The following is a 19,295-nucleotide window of genomic DNA, read 5'->3' as shown; positions in this document are numbered from 1 at the left end:
AGTTGAGTCTTCGGCTCTTGGAACTCTAGGCCAGCAAAAGTGAACAAGAGCTCCCTCTCACCGGCCTGAATGAGACTTGCGGCCAGAGGCCGCGTATTTTTTTAATCAGGCTAACCGTGCAGGACAAGCCATTTAGGCTAACGGCCCCTTGAGGAACGGCGCCTGCGGATTGTGACAAGGTTGTGGGAGCTTTTTTACAACTTCGCACAGTGCAATGAGGATGCTCTCGCACCCTCTTATAGGCAACTTCAAGGGAGTCTTGTTTTGCTACTCTTTAGCCTAATCGTTTCCTCCTACGATCGTTTCCACCCGGGCGCCACTATGAGGCAGGGATGGGGGATCTTCACGTACATGTAGGCCTAGATCTATTTTGTTTATGCATATGGTAGCAGGAATTTGTTCACACTAAGAGATTCCCATTGCAAGTGTTAAAGAGTCTAGTAATAGCGCTGATCAGATAGTATCAAAGTCATCTAATAAATTATTAATATAGCTATAACTACTTATTTCGATACATTATTGAACTTTAAACAATGCTCTTGAGGACAGGTATAATTGGATGCCCATCATGTGGCATATAATTCGTGGGATTCTATAGAAATGCCCCCGCCGGTTTTGACACCCAGTTCGCCCCTGTTGACTATACTGTCACTATAGTTTAGTATAGGTTATACACCCGAAGAATTTAGTAAGTAGCCTAAATATAGATCTAGTAATCTAGTTCAAATATTGTCCAAGGCTAGATTTGTTCCCCCCTTTTTTTTTAAACTGCTGTAGTGTAGACTTAGTGGATAGACTAAATATTCTGTTGGACTTTGAGCAATAGACTCGTAGTTTGGATTATTTTAGATCTCTTATAAACTTATCTAATCTAGGTCTAGACTAGAGCTAAGCAGAGGTCTAAACGAGCGATTTCGATGTTTAAATATTTTACTAGCTCAAGCTCTAGATTGCATTTTAGCTATATTAGACGCATTAGCTTTACTAAGACAACGTTGACAGCAGAATTAACTGGTAACAAGTTGAACAAGCCTAACACTAACACACACAGTAACACCGAGAGTGAGACTGACAGTAACAATAATATTAATAAGGTGAGAACAGTAACAGTTCATCCGATAGTTGAGTGAATGACTCACAATTAGATATATTTATATCTCTTAGAGGCCTATATTAATAATATTAGGCTATATCATTATTCTATATCTATATCTAATTATAATCTATTCTAGATCAAATCATCATGATCAGTGACAGTGTTTCTCAAACTGTGTTCGCAGAATTTTAGTGTTCATGGGCGCTGAATAACTTTGAATAAGTGTTCTACAAACCACTGGAACTAGACCTATACTATTATACTTTATTATAGTATATATCTACAGCAGTGGTTCCCAAACTTTTTTGTCTCGTAGACCCCTTGCCATGTTTTCCAGTTTTCGGTAGACCCCCTGAATTTTTTTGGAAATTCATTAACTTCAAATTTGTTTTTCTTACAGATTCTAGGCCATATAAATATATATATCCATTGATGATATTCAAATTAAAATGAAGTAAAAAAAAATTATATGCATTGTATGAATTGACTTATCAAAAAAAAAAGCCCTATATTGGTTGAAAAGTTTGATAAGAAAATGTCCATATTGAGCTTATATTAAGGTTTAACATTATATCTTCTCGATTAGATAATGTTTGACTAAGTTAAATTTGGAAAATAACATTATTCATCCTGTCCAATGCATGCTACATTCATTTAATCCTCACAAGAAACACTGATATTTTAACTTCGCTTTGACAAAACTTAGGTTATCACCTTGTCGCAGCAAATAATAATAAAAATAATAATACGAGAAACATATCCTAAAACTCAATATTGTTGACAAATGCTGAAAATGTGGAAATGTGGGTGAGTCAATTGAACACATAATGGCGGGATGTTCCGCCCTATCGGAATCTGCCTACCTAGGTCGCCATAACCAAGTTGCAAAGCTAATACACCAGCACTTGGCTTTGACACACAATTTGATCGGTAAGGATACTCCTCCATATTACAAATACTCACCACAAGAGGTTCTCGAGTCTACGGATCATCTACTGTACTGGTATAGGCCTATTTTGACTGACAAAACGGTAGATTTTAATCGCCCTGATTTGCTGCTCATCGATAAAAAAGAAAGGCCGCTACCATTATTGACATCGCCGTACCACTATCTCATAATTAAAAAAAACTGAGCTGGAAAAACAATGAAAATATGGGAACCTTGGCTTGGAGGTTAAGCGTTTATGGAAATTATCTAAAATAACAATATGCCCCATTGTCATATCAACCGAGGGAATAATAACAACTTACCTCACAGATACCTTCAAGGCCCTTGGCATTCCTAGGAACATTCTCGTTGCCTGTCAGAGGGCGGTACTTCTGCAGACCTGCAACATCACCAGAAAATTCCTCGGTGGAAACTGATAAAGGGACTACGATGAATTTTGTTTCCCTTTAACGAAACTCGACCCTGGCTTCGCCAGAGAATGAATACTCGCTCTTTTATAATAATAAAAATAATCTTTATTGTCCATATGGAAATTTGTCTGACAATTTGTGCATTACACCCAAGGATTCAGACAAAATATTGTCACACTATTTAAGCCTTTCGACAACTATCAAACTTCAGTGTGAAGGAGCCATTGATCAAAAAGTAGTTCTTTTTGATTTTTTGATTCATTAAAAAAAACGAAAAATTTGATAGTAATAACACTATAAAATCGGGCAAGGCTAACTAGTCCAGCTTTATTTTTTTTAGAAGTAAGTCATTTGCAAGTAATTACATAAGAACCTTTCAGTGTCCGAACTTATCTTACCATTACACCTTTGAACTGTATTGTTGCTTAAAGGAATATTTTTCCTGATATCAGATATAGGATTGTGTAAAACAGGTTGTAAAACCTCCTCAATGGCTGGCAAAGTGTGCAGTTTTCTAGAGTTTGAAAAAGTAAAATATTTTAAAATGCCCACAAACCTCTTCTCTTTTGTGATGTTTAATCAAACTTTTTTTCTACTCTGGGTCTATTCTGAACTTGAAGTGATCCAAAAGTATTTCAAATCTGAATCTATTTTATCATGTTGGCGTTGTCTCAAATGGCTACCTGGTCGTGAGGTTTGCGCGCTGGACTGTCGTTCAGATTTATCGATGGTCCAGGGTTCAAACCATGCCCGCTCCCATCCCCCGTCGTCCTGCGGGAGGTTTGGACTAGGAAGTAATTATCTTCAACTCTGATGGAACATCCGAAACATGTAAAACAAAACAAATGATGTTCCAGATTCAATGGTTTCATAGCAAGTGACATAACTTTAAACTTTATTGCATAAAAAGCACAAATGTATTTGCTTGTTTCACAAGGACGAAATGAAGCCAAATTTCTAATAACCAACACTGGACTTTCTACTGTCCTTTTTAGACTAGGCCATGTACAATATTACTTTCATATAGACAAAATTAAGCTTTTTAAAAAAAAGATGTTAAAATTTCAAAATAAAATCATTCGACTACCATAGTTACAATTCAAATGATTAGCTAAGGCACAAATCATTAATGGGAAATGAAATTTAAAGTCTCAACATGCTTAAATGAGATCCACTATCATAGACCCCCATTTACAGGTCATAGACCCCCAATTTATTTTTTCACTTCCGTAGACCCCCTGGAAGTCTATATATAGACCACTTTGGGAATCACTGATCTACAGTGTCTACACCATGGGAATTAATCTCTCTAAAAAATAAACTAAAATACTCAGAATGTGCAAAGTGTTCCAGAGAAAAAGTTTTGGAAGCAATGATCTAGTTTTTAAATATTATTATTATATATTCTATATATTGAATATAGGAATATAGAATCTATATATAATATAGCTGATAGTAGAGAAGCAAAGTTTGCCATATATAGTTCATGATCGTTCTTGTTGTAACTCCTGTTTTAAATTTAAGGCTATTTAATAGGGCAGCTTTCTTTCTCTTGGCTATTACTGGTTCATTCATTTTGCTCTTGGCAAGATTTATACCAGCATGCACAGTCTGTCTCCATGTTGTCCAATCTTGCATGATTTCCTACCGCATGCTTTTTTTATGATTTTGCTTGCAGACATCTCTGTAGGTTAGCCTCGGGAATACCTTGGGTCTTACTCCCTCAATAATCTCAGCATTGAGGAAGTCCAAAGGAATTCTTCCATCTGGCATGTCGTGACATGTCTGAGCCAACATAGTCTTCTCTGTTTCAAAAGAGCATAACTACTGTGTGTATGGCCAGTTTCAAAACGTTCTTATTAAGATCCATCTTTATCTAGAGCTACTCATTTAGTCTAGAGTCTTTGTTTTACCATAATTGGTTTCTATAATTCACAATTTTTCTTTCATTAAAAATAGTCTTCAAGTGCTCCATTTTAAATGAAGATATATTAAATATGTATGTATAATGTAGATTTACTTAGATCTAGATTTATACCTATTAGAAAAAGCTTTATATTGACCAATAGACATCCTAGAGTTTTTATCTGTTGATATTTGTCTATGATAGGCCCCTATACTACATGCTACACTGGGCTACTTTAATGAAATTTTGGGTAATGTCAGACAGACAAAATATTATGTTCAAATATTTTTTAACTTTTTTTTTACCAGATGTCTAAAACTGTTGAAGATGTTATATTGTCAAAAACTGAATCAACTTTTCAATATGATAAAGATCTTTTAACTTTGCCCGTTCCAGACCTATCCAACACATTGAAGAAATACTTAGCTTCAGGTAGTATCAGATATGTCATTTGATTGAAATTGTGCTTTTCTTCAAATTAAATTTACTTTTATGAATTTTCCAACACATTTTTAAAATCTTAAACTTTTTTTTGTTAATACCTTTAAAGTAAAAGTGTTAGTAACAGAAGAAGAATACAAGAAGACAGAATTGATTGTTTCTCAGTTTGCTAATGGTGAAGGCAAATATTTACATGAAAAATTCAGAGCCAAAGCAGCCAATAAAAGAAATTGGGTAAATTTTTTTTCTCTTAATTTCTTTTAGTCTGCTATTTTATGTAGCATTTTAATTTTATTTTTACTATTACTATACCACTATCAGATTTCATTTTAGCTAAAAATAAATTCAAAAGTATTGGCCTAAACGTCATTCAGGGTTGACAACTATATCTAATGGCCTTACATTTTTACTAGAAAGTGTATTATGTCTTGAGGGGTATCTACTTGTGCATTGTGTGGCTGAGTGGGCTTGAGCTAGAATCCTGATGATGTCAAGGAACTTTCTAATGGTAGCAGATCTCCCAGATACCCTCTCCCTTCCACATGTCCACAAAAGAGATTGGTTCAGAGTGCAAAGAGCATGCTACAAGTGCATGGAAGACGTGGTGTGTACAAAAGCAAAAGCCCTTACATTTTTTTTTCTCTGTATAATCACTGTTCTGTCCAGATCACATTGCCACATTTGCTATTCTGTTTTACTATTGCTAATGAAGAATCGAGTTGAAAAATATTTTTTGCAAACACAGATTTAGATGAAACCAATTACATTTATATTACATTATAGATTTTTTGTATATAATGAAGACGACACATTATTTTCCTCACTACCGGTAATCTATATTCTATTCTTTTATGATATTAAATATATAAGGATTTTTTTTTCTAAGTGGTGTTAAGAAATAAATAATTTTACTACCTATCCTTACTTCCTGCTGAGTTGATAGTGGGTGGGCCATGTTAGATTGAATCGCATATCCTGGTCTAGGCAGCAATTCTATTATTCTAATTACTTGAATGAGGAAAAATTGTGTCATATTTTTTTAGCATTAAAAATAAATGTTTTGAAATGTTTTTATATCCATATTGTGGAAACTTGTTTCTTTATAATGACATAGCTTGAGGAATGGTGGGAAGATGCAGCATATTTAGAATTAAGACTTCCAAGACCTCTGATGAACATGGGTGGTCCAGCTCCATATTCTGAGGATGTCTGGCCTCCTGTAGCTGGTTCACAGATCCCAAGAGCTGCCATGTGCATGTATTATATTCTAAAATATTGGGAATTTACACGCAAGTATGTGTAGCATTACTTTTGAAAACATTGGTTCAAATTTTGTATTTTAATATCTCTTTGAGTTCGACAAATGATGTTTATTCTTTTAATTATTCATATACCAGCATGTTAGTAACTTTGTTTCAAATGCAATTTTATATTCTTATTTACATTTTAAACTAATTTTATAATTTCCACCAATGCTTGTCAGAAGCTAGGTTTTTACAATAGAAGGAATTTTATTTTTTATTGTGATTAGATTGTTTTGTTTCTAGAGAGGGTGTTTAGCTTGTAGAAAGTCAGTGTTTCTTGGAGCAGTGTAATTTGTTTTTTGTCTTAGATATTCAGTTTTTATTGTCTAGTTTCTACTATATTATTTCTATAGCATTGCACTTGTTTGACTTGAGCTTAATACTTCATGAAAAATCAACTGTTGTTGTACTTGTGAAATGGTTGTTTGGGATTGTTCCGTGAAGTAATCAACTTCTTGGGGTGGCTTTCAGTTAAAGAGATCTTTCCACCTGTTGATCTGAACTTTGCTAGGAACTTGGTGTTGATCATTTCCTTATTAACAGTTGAAACTGTCTCTTCTTCGTAATACAAATACAGTTATCACATTGTGTATGTAACTAACAATAATATTCTTTTGTACAACTTTTTAAACATTTTAATAGAGAAAAACACAAACCAATGAAAGATAGTAAAGGCCGGCCACTATGTATGTACCAGTTTAAGAGAATCTTTAATACTTGTGCTGTTCCTGGAGTTCAGAAGGATAAACTCATTCAGTATTTTAAAACTGGTATGTTGTGTGGTATATAAAATCACTTAGTGTTCTAAAACTGTATGTTGTTTAGTATATAAAGTCATTTAGTGTTTTGGAACTAGATGCTGTTGATATTGCAATGATGGTTTCAAATAAAAAAAAATGGCTTAAAATTTAAAGTTTTTATTTAAGTATGTTTACTATTACCGGTATGTTATTATTCAATAGTTTTTTATCTACATTTTTTTTTTTTGCAGAATCAGAAGGATTTTGCCCCACAAATGTCATTGTTATATCCAATGGGCACATTTTTAGTATTACCCCTTTTGATGACAAGGGTGAGATACTAACAGTACCGGAGATACAATTTTTACTTCAACAAGTTCGAACTCGTAGTAAGCTTTTAGGCTTAGGACAAGGGTTAACTTATTTGACTGCTGAAGAAAGAACCAAATGGGCCAAGGTGTGTTTGTTTGTTGATATGTCTGTCTGTTGCTAAATTTATCCTTTAAGTTCTTAAGTGGATAATGATTATTTTAAACATTTATTTCCAGGCAAGAAACAGACTTGTTGCACTCCACCCCCAGAACTATGTTAACCTGACAAAGATTCAAACCTCTATAATAGCTTTCTGGTTAGAAGATGGCGATGCAGGGGATGTGTCTGATGTATGTAGTAAACACACACACAATATCTTAATATATAAATATTTAATATAAATATATATATATATTTACCTTTATCTATCCCTTTGTCTGCTGGACCATTAGGGCACCACACAAGATTTGGCGATCATCCTTCTCCATTCCTCTCTGTCCTTAGCCTTAGTTAGAACATCATTCAATGGCATGCCCGTCCATTCTTTTATGTTGTCCTCACATCGCTTTCTCTGTCTGCATTTCTTCATTTTCCTGGTACTGTTCCCTGAAAGAAGGTCTTAGCGAGCCCCCAAGATCTTGTGAAATGGCCATAGATTTTTAGCTTGCGTTTTTTTACGATAGTTAGCAGGTCATCAATATATATATATAATCATTTAAGTCAAAATGTTTTTCTCCACTATTTGTCTCTCTGTTTAAATTAATTGTTCATTATATCCAAGTTATGCACATTTTAAAAGTCTCTCAGCATTGCAGGGGATAAGAGGAGACTATGTCTCATATTCTTTTGGACTATCCAAGACTTGCTAAATTCCATTTTGACAAGTCTGGGCAATCATATACTCTTGACCTATATGGTGACATATGTGCATAGTGCCCAACTGCAGGGGTTTCATCCAAGGCTTTTGGAAAAGATGATTTGAGTTTCTCAAGCCTTCACCCACATCGAGTTGCATAATCATCACAACTGGATGCATATACAAATCAAGAATATACATTTTTTTTTTAATTTGTGAAAATAAATTTTGTACATTATTTTCAGCTTGCAAATAGAGCCATCCTTGGTCATGGAGAAAATAGATGGCTAGATAAATCTTTATCCTGTGGTGTTTATGAAAATGGGCTGTTTGTTTCAAATGCAGATGTAAGTAAACATATAGTTTTCTTTGTGTCTTTCTTCAATCAGTATGGTGTATAAAGGAACTATTACTTTAGAAAATACTTTTTATTCAAATATATAGATAAATGCTTGTTGATTTTTGTTTTTAAGAATTTTAATTAGCACTTGATAGTCATCCATTGTTATATACTTTTGTAGATTTGAGAAAAAGATAGAAATTGAGATTAATAAAAACTGACCGTTCACACACACACACTTTTAATATTTTTTTTTCTTCCTTTGCATGCCTGCTTATCAGATTTGTATTTAGTGTTGTTGTTTTTTTCCATTCCCTGTTTAAAATTTCTCAATAAACTAGCTTAGAATCTAAATTTTTTTTCTTTTATGTCAAAATACAGCTAAACTTGAAATATTGAAAAGGAAATAACCTTCTACCCTATATGGTATACACATCTTTTCTTCCAAACCATACATTGTATAAATTGTTTTTCAATCTACTCAAAATTCAATCCTTTACACTATGATTTGCATCTAGTCCATCATTTTTGCTACCTATGTTTCACTACCTGCCTTTTTTTAAATTGGGAATTTATTGCCTTTTTTGTCAACTTTTTTTTTTTTTTTTTTTGGTTAAGAACTAATCCACTGATAGAGCTTTGTCTTATTAAGTTTTTCATATCCTGTGGATTGTGGTAAAGAGAGTTTTGTTTAATATTTTATATTTAAAATATTTTTAGCTTTTAAGGCCATACCTACTGATATCTTAAACTACTTACCCATAAATTACTTAATGAAACTGTTTTTAGTATTGTTAAGTATTTTCATGTATTACTTTAGCATACACCTGCCGAGGGTATTATGATGACCTATGTCACAAGTTATGTTCACCTTAAGCTTCGTGAATGTGGTGGACAGTGGCAGGTAATTAATTTGCTATTGTATCTTAATTAGCATACAGTATCAAGCACGTGCATCAATAATAGTGTTTAGATTTTATTTTGCTAGAGACATTACATACTATTTAAAACACTGAATAACAAGATATTTATTAATATTTAACTTTTTCAATATATTGCTGTCATTTTTTTCTTGTTGTTAGGGAAACCAGCAGTTAAGAAAATTAGAAGAACCTGAATTACTTCAGTTTGTTATTGATGACAGTTTGAAAGCAGACATTGAAACAGCTAAACAGAATTATTCTGTATTGGTAAGAATTACATAAAACAATCATTTCTTGTTTTGTCTTTTATCATCAACTCTTTGCATTGCATGTTAATATTTCAGGTAAATATTAATTTATGGTTTAAATTTTGCTCCTATGGACATTCAAGGTTAATGTCAAATGTGTCCTCTGTAATGCTCTTTATTTGAAGTGGGAAGGAGCATCTATATAGATTAACTTAGAATTAGAGGAGTTATAATTACCATCAACAAGGGAAAAGTGAATAATATGGATAGCCTAAAAAGTTACTGCCTTAGTGAAGTCCTCAAATGTGAGGCTATTTCATATTAAGATTTTTTTTCCCATTAATGGATTAGAAGTGTAATAACTTGACATGCTTTCTGTATGTTTGTTCTGTTTAGAATTTTGAAAATATCATTATCAAAATTTTAGCCACTGCACTGTCTTGTAGTAAAAAAAAAGTGTTGGCAGTGGTCTGATTCAGTTCAATGTTTACAACACAAGATACTATATTTAGTCAAAAAGTGGGTGTAGGCCTGAGTCTACATACAATGAAGACAAAAAACAGTGTTTGTGTCTGCTGTTTGCATGAGATGAGGGGGGAGAGAGATGGAGGAAGGGAGAAGTGTCTGTCTGCCAGTCTTTTCCCCTCATTAGGCACACCCACTTAATACCAAAATATAATGTAGCATACGGTATGCCATGCACACACACTATGCAAAGCTGGAAATTGATTGAAACCAGCTTGTTTAAGATTGGTGAATGCTACAGGAAACCGGGAGAGTGGCATGCAGCAAACTGAAACTTTTGGAATTTTTAAATTCTAGTTATCACAAACTGGGCATAATTTACTACGAATCATCCAAATGTGAAAAAAAAATCATAGAGTAAAATGAATTTGAATTATGCAAATTTTGATTTATGTGAATTTGAATTATATGGATTCCAAAGTATGCTCTATTTATATAGAACAGGGAGGATTAAAGATTGTGCCAGTAGAATAGGAACTTGAAGGTCTGTTGAAACTAAATATTGTACTTAATTCCATTGTGGTTTGTTGAAAACATTTTTAAAGGACTGCAGCCTAAATAGTGTTATAGCTTGGAAGGAAACAAAAAACAACAGCACAAAACAGTTACTCTAACATAAGTGAGCTCATCTCATATTAATATTGATTTTATACTAATTAAGATTAAAGATTAAAAAGGTGGCACCAGCTTGACCTTTGCATCACCCGAAGGATGGATCTGAAAAGTGTCATCCACACCCGTTCATACCATAGTGCGGACTGCAACTCAGACCATTCACTAGTGCTAAGCAAAATCAAACTACTTCTCAAGAAGGCTTACACTTCCACTCAACCCAGAACTAGGCGAATTAACGTCAACCATGTAGGTGACCCAGAGAAGTGTGCATTCTTTGGCGAGCTCCTGAACAGTTCAATCCCCTCGTTAAGTGATGAAGAAGACATCTCGATCAGATGGGAGAAATTAAGAGACGTAATCTACAGTTCGGCAATCACCGCCTTTGGGCCTCAAAAACACAAAAATGTAGACTGGTTTGAGGCGAATCTAGCACATATGGAACCTTGCATCGAGAAAAAACGATCTGCACACCTCGCTCACAAGACAAAGCCTAATCCAAAATCTCTGGAGGCCTTCAAAAGTGCTAATAAAGAGGCAAAACAAATGGCTAGAAAATGTGCTAACAACTTTTGGAGGGATACCTGCAACAGAATCCAAGACAGTCTCCACTCAGGAAATAGCAAAGCTCTATTTGATGTCATTAGAGCGGCCCTGGGTCCAGCAGTGTCTAAGCCTGCCCCCCTTCTATCCAAATCAGGAGAAAAAATTACAGATCAAACCAAGCAGCTAGAACGATGGACAGAACACTACCTCGAAGTCTATGCCACACAGAATACAGTAGACGATGTCGCCCTGGCTTCTCTACCAGATCTTCCAGTACTGGAATGCCTAGATGAGCTTCCGAGCCTTAGTGACCTCAAAAAAGCAATTAGCTGCTTAAAAAATAGAAAATCTCCTGGGAGTGATGGTATCCCAGTGGAAGTAGTGAAAGTCAACGAATCACTCCTGCTCCCTGAACTCTATATTCTCCTCTGCCGCTGTTGGGAAACAGGTCATGTCCCACAGGACATGCGTGACGCAACTATAGTCACAATATACAAGAACAAAGGGGATCGGAGTGATTGCAACAACTATAGGGGTATCTCTCTCCTCAGTATAGTGGGCAAGATCTTTGCTAGAGTGGCACTATCCAGGCTGCAAGTGATAGCTTCTAGAGTCTACCCAGAGTCTCAGTGTGGATTCAGGAGTGGTAGGTCCACTATAGACATGATATCTTCTCTACGACTACTGCAGGAGAAATTTAGAGAGAGAGACAGACCCCTTTACATTGTTTTTGTCGATCTGACTAAAGCTTTTGACATGGTCAGCAGAAGTGGCCTTTTCAAACTCCTGAGGAAAATAGGTTGCCCTCCCAAACTACTGAAGTTAATTGAATGTTTTCACGAGGAAACTAAATGTACTGTCAAATTCAATGGAGCCCAATCAGCACCTTTTGAGGTTTGCAGTGGTGTCAAGCAGGGATGTGTGCTCGCACCTACTCTGTTTGGCATATTCTTCTCCTGTCTACTGCATTACGCGTACAGCGACATAAACGAAGGTGTGTTTCTCCATACAAGATCCTCTGGAAAACTATTTAATGTATCAAGGCTGCGGGCAAAAACCAAGGTTAGGAAGCTACTCGTCAGGGAACTCCTGTATGCTGATGATGCAGCTATTGTGGCTGATTCTGATATTCAGCTACAGTCCATGGTTGACAAACTATCTGCTGCTTGCCAGAAGTTCGGCTTAAACATCAGTCAAAGCAAGACTAAGATACTTGTCCAAAACACAAACACTGCACCTCAAGTAAGCATTAATGGCCAACCACTAGAAATTGTTGATCACTTTTGCTACCTTGGCTCCATCATATCCAACAACACTCTACTGGATAAAGACATAAACTACAGGATAGCCAAGGCAATGGCCACCATGTCACGGTTGCAGAAAAGAGTCTGGGACAACATATTGCTGACTAGCAGTACTAAAGCCCTAGTCTACCGGACCTGTGTGTTGAGCACCTTGCTGTACGGAAGTGAAACATGGTCAACCTACTCATGGCAGGAAAAAAAGCTGAATGTCTTCCACCTCCGATGCCTAAGGCGGATCTTTAAAATAAGGTGGCAAGATAAGATAACAAATGAGGAAGTGCTACATAGAGCAGGATGCCAGGACATCCGCTCTGTTATCAGCAGCAGACGCCTTGGCTGGCTTGGCCACGTTCGTAGAATGCCAGTAGGTCGACTTCCACAGGACATCCTGTATGGCGATCTAATTGAAGGCAAGAGAGCCGCTGGTCGCCCACTTTTACGTTATACGGATGTATGCAAACGCGACATGAAGCTCTTCAAAATCGACACTGGCAACTGGGAAGAGGTGGCACTGGACAGATCCACATGGAGAGAGAGCATAAAGGAAGGGTCACAGATTGCAGATGTCATACACAACAGAAGCAGAAAGAAGGGTGAAAATGCAATGGCGCCTGGTGATTTTATATGCCCAACCTGTGATCGCAGCTGTGTATCAAGGATTGGCCTCTTTAGTCACACAAGAAGTTGCAAAGGGAAAAGATCGTCTCGCGAGACGTAAAATGCCACAGACAGAGACTAATTAAGAATATTTAAAAGACGATAGATAACAAAAATATTTGGGTTACGTTTGTTTGATTTCAGAGAAACATTGCTACAAATGAAATAAAGGTGTACAGCAAATATGGCAAAAACTATTGCAAAGAAAAAAGTATTCATCCTGATGCTTTATGTCAGCTTGCCATGCAGCTAGCTTACTATACTCTTTATAGAAGGCAAGAAAATAGTTTCATTCTCTTTAAAGAATTTTTTTGTACGAGTCGGTGGTAAAGTTGATAAAAAAATCTGAAAATCAAAAACTTGAAAAAAAATAAAAATAAAAACCTGCTATAGGTAAATAACATTTATTTGCTAATACAAAAATTACTTTCATTTGCATATACAACAATGTTTTAAGTTTTTGTAAAGTAACATTTCTCATGTTATGTTTACTAAAACAGTTGTATTAATTTATATATTTATTTTTCAAGAATGGCTCCTACATATGAAACTGCTCCAATCAAACAGTTTTATCATGGTAGAACAGAAACAATGAGAACTTCCACTCAAGAAGCTAAAAATTGGTGCATTGCAATGACAGATCCTTCAGTCTCAGTAAGTGGGCTGTTATCTAGTGTTTTTTTTTACTTCTGAGATATTTTTATTTAGTGTTACCAATCATTGTATGAGCTAGTTGGTGTCTCACACAGTCTAGTTTTGTTTTTGAAGGAACAAATTTGGTCAAATTTTGTTTTTGTATCAATTCTTGTATTTACAGACTAGTGAAAGATACAGACTATTTAAAGTTGCTCTTAAAAAGCATAATAGTGACTTCAGTGATGCCTGTGAATTTAAAGGTACAGTTATTTAGTTCTTAAATCTTAATAGCCTAAACTGTTCTTTGATTTATAAAATATAAATCTATGTATCTTTGATTACTGAAATCTTTGAAATGACGATATCCATAAGGTTGTGATCGACACCTTTTGGCTTTGTGGCTCACAGCAAAAGAGGAAAATCTTCCTGTTCCACAAATTTATCTAGATCCATCATATGCTAAAAGGTTAGTTTAAAGTGGATACCTGTTCAGATTCGAAACCAATAGTACATTTAATAATGAATTTTTTTCATTTTTTTTTAATATACATTTTTTGTTAACATTTTTATGGAAAAATAAGTATTACTCTCTATTCTGTAAGTTGTAGGTTCCATTAGACTCAATAACCCAGCCACTTTATTTCACATAATGCCACAGTGTCCCATGAAATGAAATCCACAGTTTAGTTGTATTAGAGTGTAATGTAATATACTCATCACAGTAATATCAGAATATCATAACAAGTTATTTAGGCTTTTGTTATATAAGTTTTATAGTTTTCAAATAAAATTATCTTTTTCTCTCAACATTAAAATCCAATTAACTTTCACTCCTTCCTTTTTTGTGGTAATCATTCACAAAAACATTCACTCATTCCCCTCTTTTGCTTTAGCTCAAAATGTTCAATTTGTCAACATTTGTTTTTTACTCTTTATCCTGTGACAACAAATGTATAAATCAAGTTTTAAATGTGAACAAATGTCCTCTTCAATTCCTACTTACATCCCATCACCCTTATGAGTCCACCCAGCTCCAATGGGAAACTGACACTAGTTGGTGAAAAGTAAAGGTCTTTGGTCGTTGTGCTGGCCACATGACATCCTCATTAACTGTAGGCCACAGAAACAGATGACCTTTACATCATCTGCCCTAAAAGTGGAACTTTACTTTACCCTTGCTGGGATATAAGCTTTCATGAACTGATCTCTTTACCATAGTTCTCTGTCTGCTGTTATTCTTTCTTATTCCAGGTATTACAGTCAAAACAAAGTTTTATCTTTTGTTGTTGTTGCAATAAAAATACTTTATTTGGGGTGGGAGGGTGTTAGTTCAACACCTAGACTTCCAAACAGGCAGATTAGTAGCAAGGGACAGTCTGGTGGAGTTAATAAGGCTATAGTAGTTGTATTTAAATAAAGCAATGTTTCATTTGTCAAAAAACTCCTGTTGCAACAATATTTAATGACATTTTTTACATTTTTGTTTCATGATAATTGTGTTTTCATGTTTCCCTTTATTTAACAGTGGTGGTGGAGGAAACTTTATCTTATCAACAAGTTGCATTGGGTTTTCTACTGTGATTGGTGGCGTCTTGCCCATGTGTGAAAACTGCATTGGGACATTTTACAGAATCAACGATGACAGGTAATCAGCATGGAGTAAAATAAAAATATGTTAGGCAACTTAGTCATTTTTTTGTATATTAACATTTATATTACCTCTAAAAATGTCCAATGATTCTTTTTACAAGGTTGTCATTTTTTGTAACAACATGGAATGCAGATAAAGACACCAACACTTCAGATTTTGCCGAAGCAATATGTTGTGCTCTAGACAAGCTCAAGGTCTTGATAGATGAACAACCCATGACCCCAAGTTCACGATTATAAATCTATATATTTAATCTTGATAGATGAACAACCTGTGACCCCAAGTTCATGATTATAAATCTATCTATTTATATAAATATATTTGTTATTGACAAATCTTCTAGATTTTTACTATATATATATTTTACTTAATTTTAAATTTTAATTTATATAATTGTTTAAAATACAAGTAGTGGAACAATTTTTTTTTCTTGTTAGAGAAGTCCAGAATCTACTTCATTATACATGCAAAATAAAACAATATAATTTTATAAGTATTAAGTGCACTGTAAAATTAATTTTATTGTGTTATTGTTGTTGCCAATTATGTTATCATAAATATTTTTTTTTCTACTTAAATAGAATCAAGAATTCTATAAGAAAGTAATGTATGTCCATTGTATCATGTACATACTATAATTTTTTTATGTACTTCCATGTTTTTAATTTGTCCTATATAATATTTTTATATACCATTTTGTAATATTTACATTTGTAAAATAGATTTATTTTGCAAATCCAGTAAATTAAAAATTACAGTGTTGCCTAATTAATGGATTAACATAAACCCTGGCATGACGAACTCACTTAAAAAAAACATTTATACACTTTTAGTAATTCACCTAGGCCACAGTAGTTTAAATAAAAAGTGTTTTTGCCAGGGTTATTTATTTATTGGATATATATGTTTGTTTCTCCATGTAAATGAAAAGAAATACTGTTAAATATTGCTAATTAGCGCTATCAGATCACAATATCCTGGTATTTCTCTCTTTTATTAACTCGTTTTGAAAATAGAATAGCTAAATATCTTTCAATTAAATATAGAATAAAATTGTTTTAGTTTTGCTGTTGTTTATATTTATTGCTCAATAATGACTGCATAAAATATATTTCTCCTCAGAAAATAACGTCAACAGACTTTCATTTATTTCTTATAAATTTATTCTAGTTAATTCTTTCTGTTAGTTCAATAACTATATAAGTAATTAGTTCGTATTATATATATATATATATATATATATATATATATATATATATATATATATATATATATATATATATACAGTGCTTTTTTTTGTAAAAAAAAAAATAAGTGCTGGTACTCAGTGATGGATTGCCTAACTTTTAACTACTTATAAATTAATAATAAACGTTGAAATACAAGAAAAGTAATAATTTTTTCCCCACATTCAAAAAGGTGCCGGTGTACTGGTGTGTACCATCACAAAAAAAGCACTATATATATATATATTATAAAGCTTGTCTTCGAGTCTCATGATGAATGCAATATTTCCCATGGCTACGCAGCTCCAGCTGTGACCTGCATATTTTGCCACATTCGAGGCAAGCATAGCCATTGTCTGCTGGTGGTCGATTAAGATTTTTATTTTTGACATCTGCATACATGAGTTTCTAACTAGCCATTCTGTAACGAAATGAAATAGAGCTTACCATTGTTCAACTCGCTTAAGAAATATTCCATTCTTTCTCCAAATCTTAAAATGAATTTTGAAATACTCATTTAAAAACTTAATTATGCTACCATCCAGATTATAGGAATTTTAAGACCGTGTTTAAATTGTATTGATGCAACTGATAATGCAAAGGGTAAAACTTGACCACATTAAAAGCTGAAGGAGCTCTTTGAAAGGAACAAGTGGGGTTCAGTGCAGGTGAAAGATGTGTCTATTATTTAACATACAAGTTCTGAATGAAATGATTCCATCCCAGACAACTGATGTATACATTTAAAGATTTAAAAAAATAATTTTCACATGGTTGGTCTTGAAAAAAATTGTCAACTAATGTAAGGCGTATGCATGTATGTCTCACATAGAAATCAAAATCGTTTGACCAATCTTGATACAACTGGGCACAAATGTTCCTTAGATGATAGTGGAGACTATAGTGTATTTTTAATGTACCCCCACAACAAGGGGGCCATACAAATAAAAGAAAATACCTAAATTTATCTGTATTAAAGACGAAAATTGTCCACAACTTGGGTAAACCCATTTTCACATTGTTTATATTGGATATGTGGCTAAACGGGTAAACCTATTTTCATATTTTTATTTTCGTGGCAAAATAAAAATGTAAAGGGAACATTCGCCATGTTAGAGATAGGTCTTAAATATCATCTTATCTTGAATACAAATTCACTATACCAGTAATACCCAAACTAAGGGCTGCAGGTAATATTTGGTTATATATATAAGAATGTTAAAAAGATTCTCAAGAAATGTTTCTGAACATTTATGGGTTCATTCTCCCAAATTCTATTCTATACAGTTTATCATAGAAATGCCAAAAGCTCCAATCTGTAGACCTGTTCCCTGTCTTTGGTGTTGCAGCATTATGTTGTTAAATGAGCATGCTCCGCCATTTGTAATAAATTTAGTATTAAAAATTATTGGAGTTGTAATTATTCTTTGGTAAAATTTAGACATTTTTATTTGAACATAATTTTACTGTTCTTTATAATTTTCTATGGTAGGCCTATTTAATTTATAAGATATTTATGAATAAATTAAAACTAATCTGAGACTTCAAATCAGTTCTCAAATGTCTATCATCTTGAGGTTTGGCTTGGAGCTGCGGCTCTCACAGTGGGGCTGGGGAGGGTGTAATGAGGAAGATAAGAAACTTATAGTTTCCAGTTTCTCTTTGCATATATTTACAATATATTTAGAATTATAATTTATCTAATGAATGTTCTTTAAACGTAGTCATTTAGCCTTTTTTTTCCTTCTGAAATTCTGTTTCTTAGATAATAGAGTTTTGTTTACTAGAAAAGGTTCATGCTTGACCCCGCCGCTTTTGACAGTCTATCAGCCTGTTCATTTCCCATAGTGCTTATTGTCGATGTTGTTGCACCCCAAAGTTTGAGAAACTCTGCTTTAAATATGATATATTGGAAACAAAAATCTTGAATTTGTTTCGCTTACAAAGATGTTTCCATTGATATTCTGTCATGTTTTGTTGGTAATTAGGCTACTTGGTGTATAGACCCAACTAAAAGTCACCTAAAACAAAATCACGCTCACATCTGCAATATTTTTTTTATTTTAAGTTTTAATATCAGACTTCATAGAATCCTAAATGCTGCTGGTAAAGCTATTGGGGAAAAACAAACCCCATTTGGGCAGCTGTTTGAGACAAATATTCATAAGAAAGCTAAAAAGATTCTAGAAATATAAAATCACCCTTTGGGTCAGGATTTTGTGATTTTACCATCACAAAAGAGATAAAAGACACCGATGGCATTTATCAGTTTCCACTGAGGAATTTTCTGGTGATGTAGGTCTGCAGCAGTACCGCCATCTGACAGGCAACGAGAATCTTCTTAGGAATGTTTAAAATGGCTCTGAAGGTATCTTTGAGGTCAATTGCTATTATCCCCTCGGTTGACATAACAATGTTGTTAGTCTAGATAACTTATATAAACGCTTAATCTCCACGCCCAAGTTCCCATATTTTCTTTGTTTATGGCGGCCCAGGTTGGCAGATTCTGATAAGGCTGAAAATCCTGCCATTGTCGTCCACATTTTCGGCATTTGTCAATAACATTGAGTTTTAGGATATATGCTTCTCGTAATTTTTTGTCTTAATTACTCT

The 19,295-nt window shown here is 34.1% G+C and overlaps 1 protein-coding gene across 2 annotated transcripts; it reads left to right on the top strand.

Moving 5' to 3' along the window:
- The first annotated feature begins 768 nt into the window (after positions 1 to 768).
- LOC106068542 (peroxisomal carnitine O-octanoyltransferase-like) lies at positions 769 to 18,090 on the top strand. 2 transcript variants are annotated; one of them, XM_013227941.2, is made up of 16 exons: positions 769 to 1,094; positions 4,670 to 4,793; positions 4,912 to 5,036; positions 5,917 to 6,095; positions 6,749 to 6,876; positions 7,098 to 7,303; positions 7,395 to 7,508; positions 8,260 to 8,361; positions 9,175 to 9,258; positions 9,437 to 9,544; positions 13,314 to 13,444; positions 13,700 to 13,823; positions 13,987 to 14,065; positions 14,178 to 14,271; positions 15,331 to 15,450; positions 15,557 to 18,090. In XM_013227941.2, exons 1-16 carry the CDS (start codon positions 918 to 920, stop codon positions 15,693 to 15,695), a joined length of 2,034 nt encoding a protein of 677 aa, XP_013083395.2. In that variant the 5' UTR covers positions 769 to 917; the 3' UTR covers positions 15,696 to 18,090. The 2 variants fall into 2 exon arrangements, with proteins under 2 accessions (XP_013083395.2, XP_055889957.1); XM_056033982.1 differs by having other exon boundaries at positions 770 to 1,086; positions 4,668 to 4,793.
- Positions 18,091 to 19,295: the final 1,205 nt, after the last annotated feature.

This window comes from Biomphalaria glabrata, chromosome 1 (assembly GCF_947242115.1).
Source record: "Biomphalaria glabrata chromosome 1, xgBioGlab47.1, whole genome shotgun sequence".
NCBI classification, from domain to species: domain Eukaryota; kingdom Metazoa; phylum Mollusca; class Gastropoda; family Planorbidae; genus Biomphalaria; species Biomphalaria glabrata.
The sequence above is the reverse complement of the archived record's forward strand: the minus strand, read 5'-3'. Positions and strand labels throughout refer to the sequence as shown.

Excerpts from the sequence above, each read along its gene's own strand:
- LOC106068542 (XM_013227941.2), top strand. The coding sequence starts at position 918 with ATGTTTAAATATTTTACTAGCTCAAGCTCTAGATTGCATTTTAGCTAT. Across the intron at positions 14,272-15,330 it reads GATCCATCATATGCTAAAAG|TGGTGGTGGAGGAAACTTTA; the intron begins GTTAGTTTAAAG and ends TTTATTTAACAG. Across the intron at positions 15,451-15,556 it reads TACAGAATCAACGATGACAG|GTTGTCATTTTTTGTAACAA; the intron begins GTAATCAGCATG and ends TCTTTTTACAAG.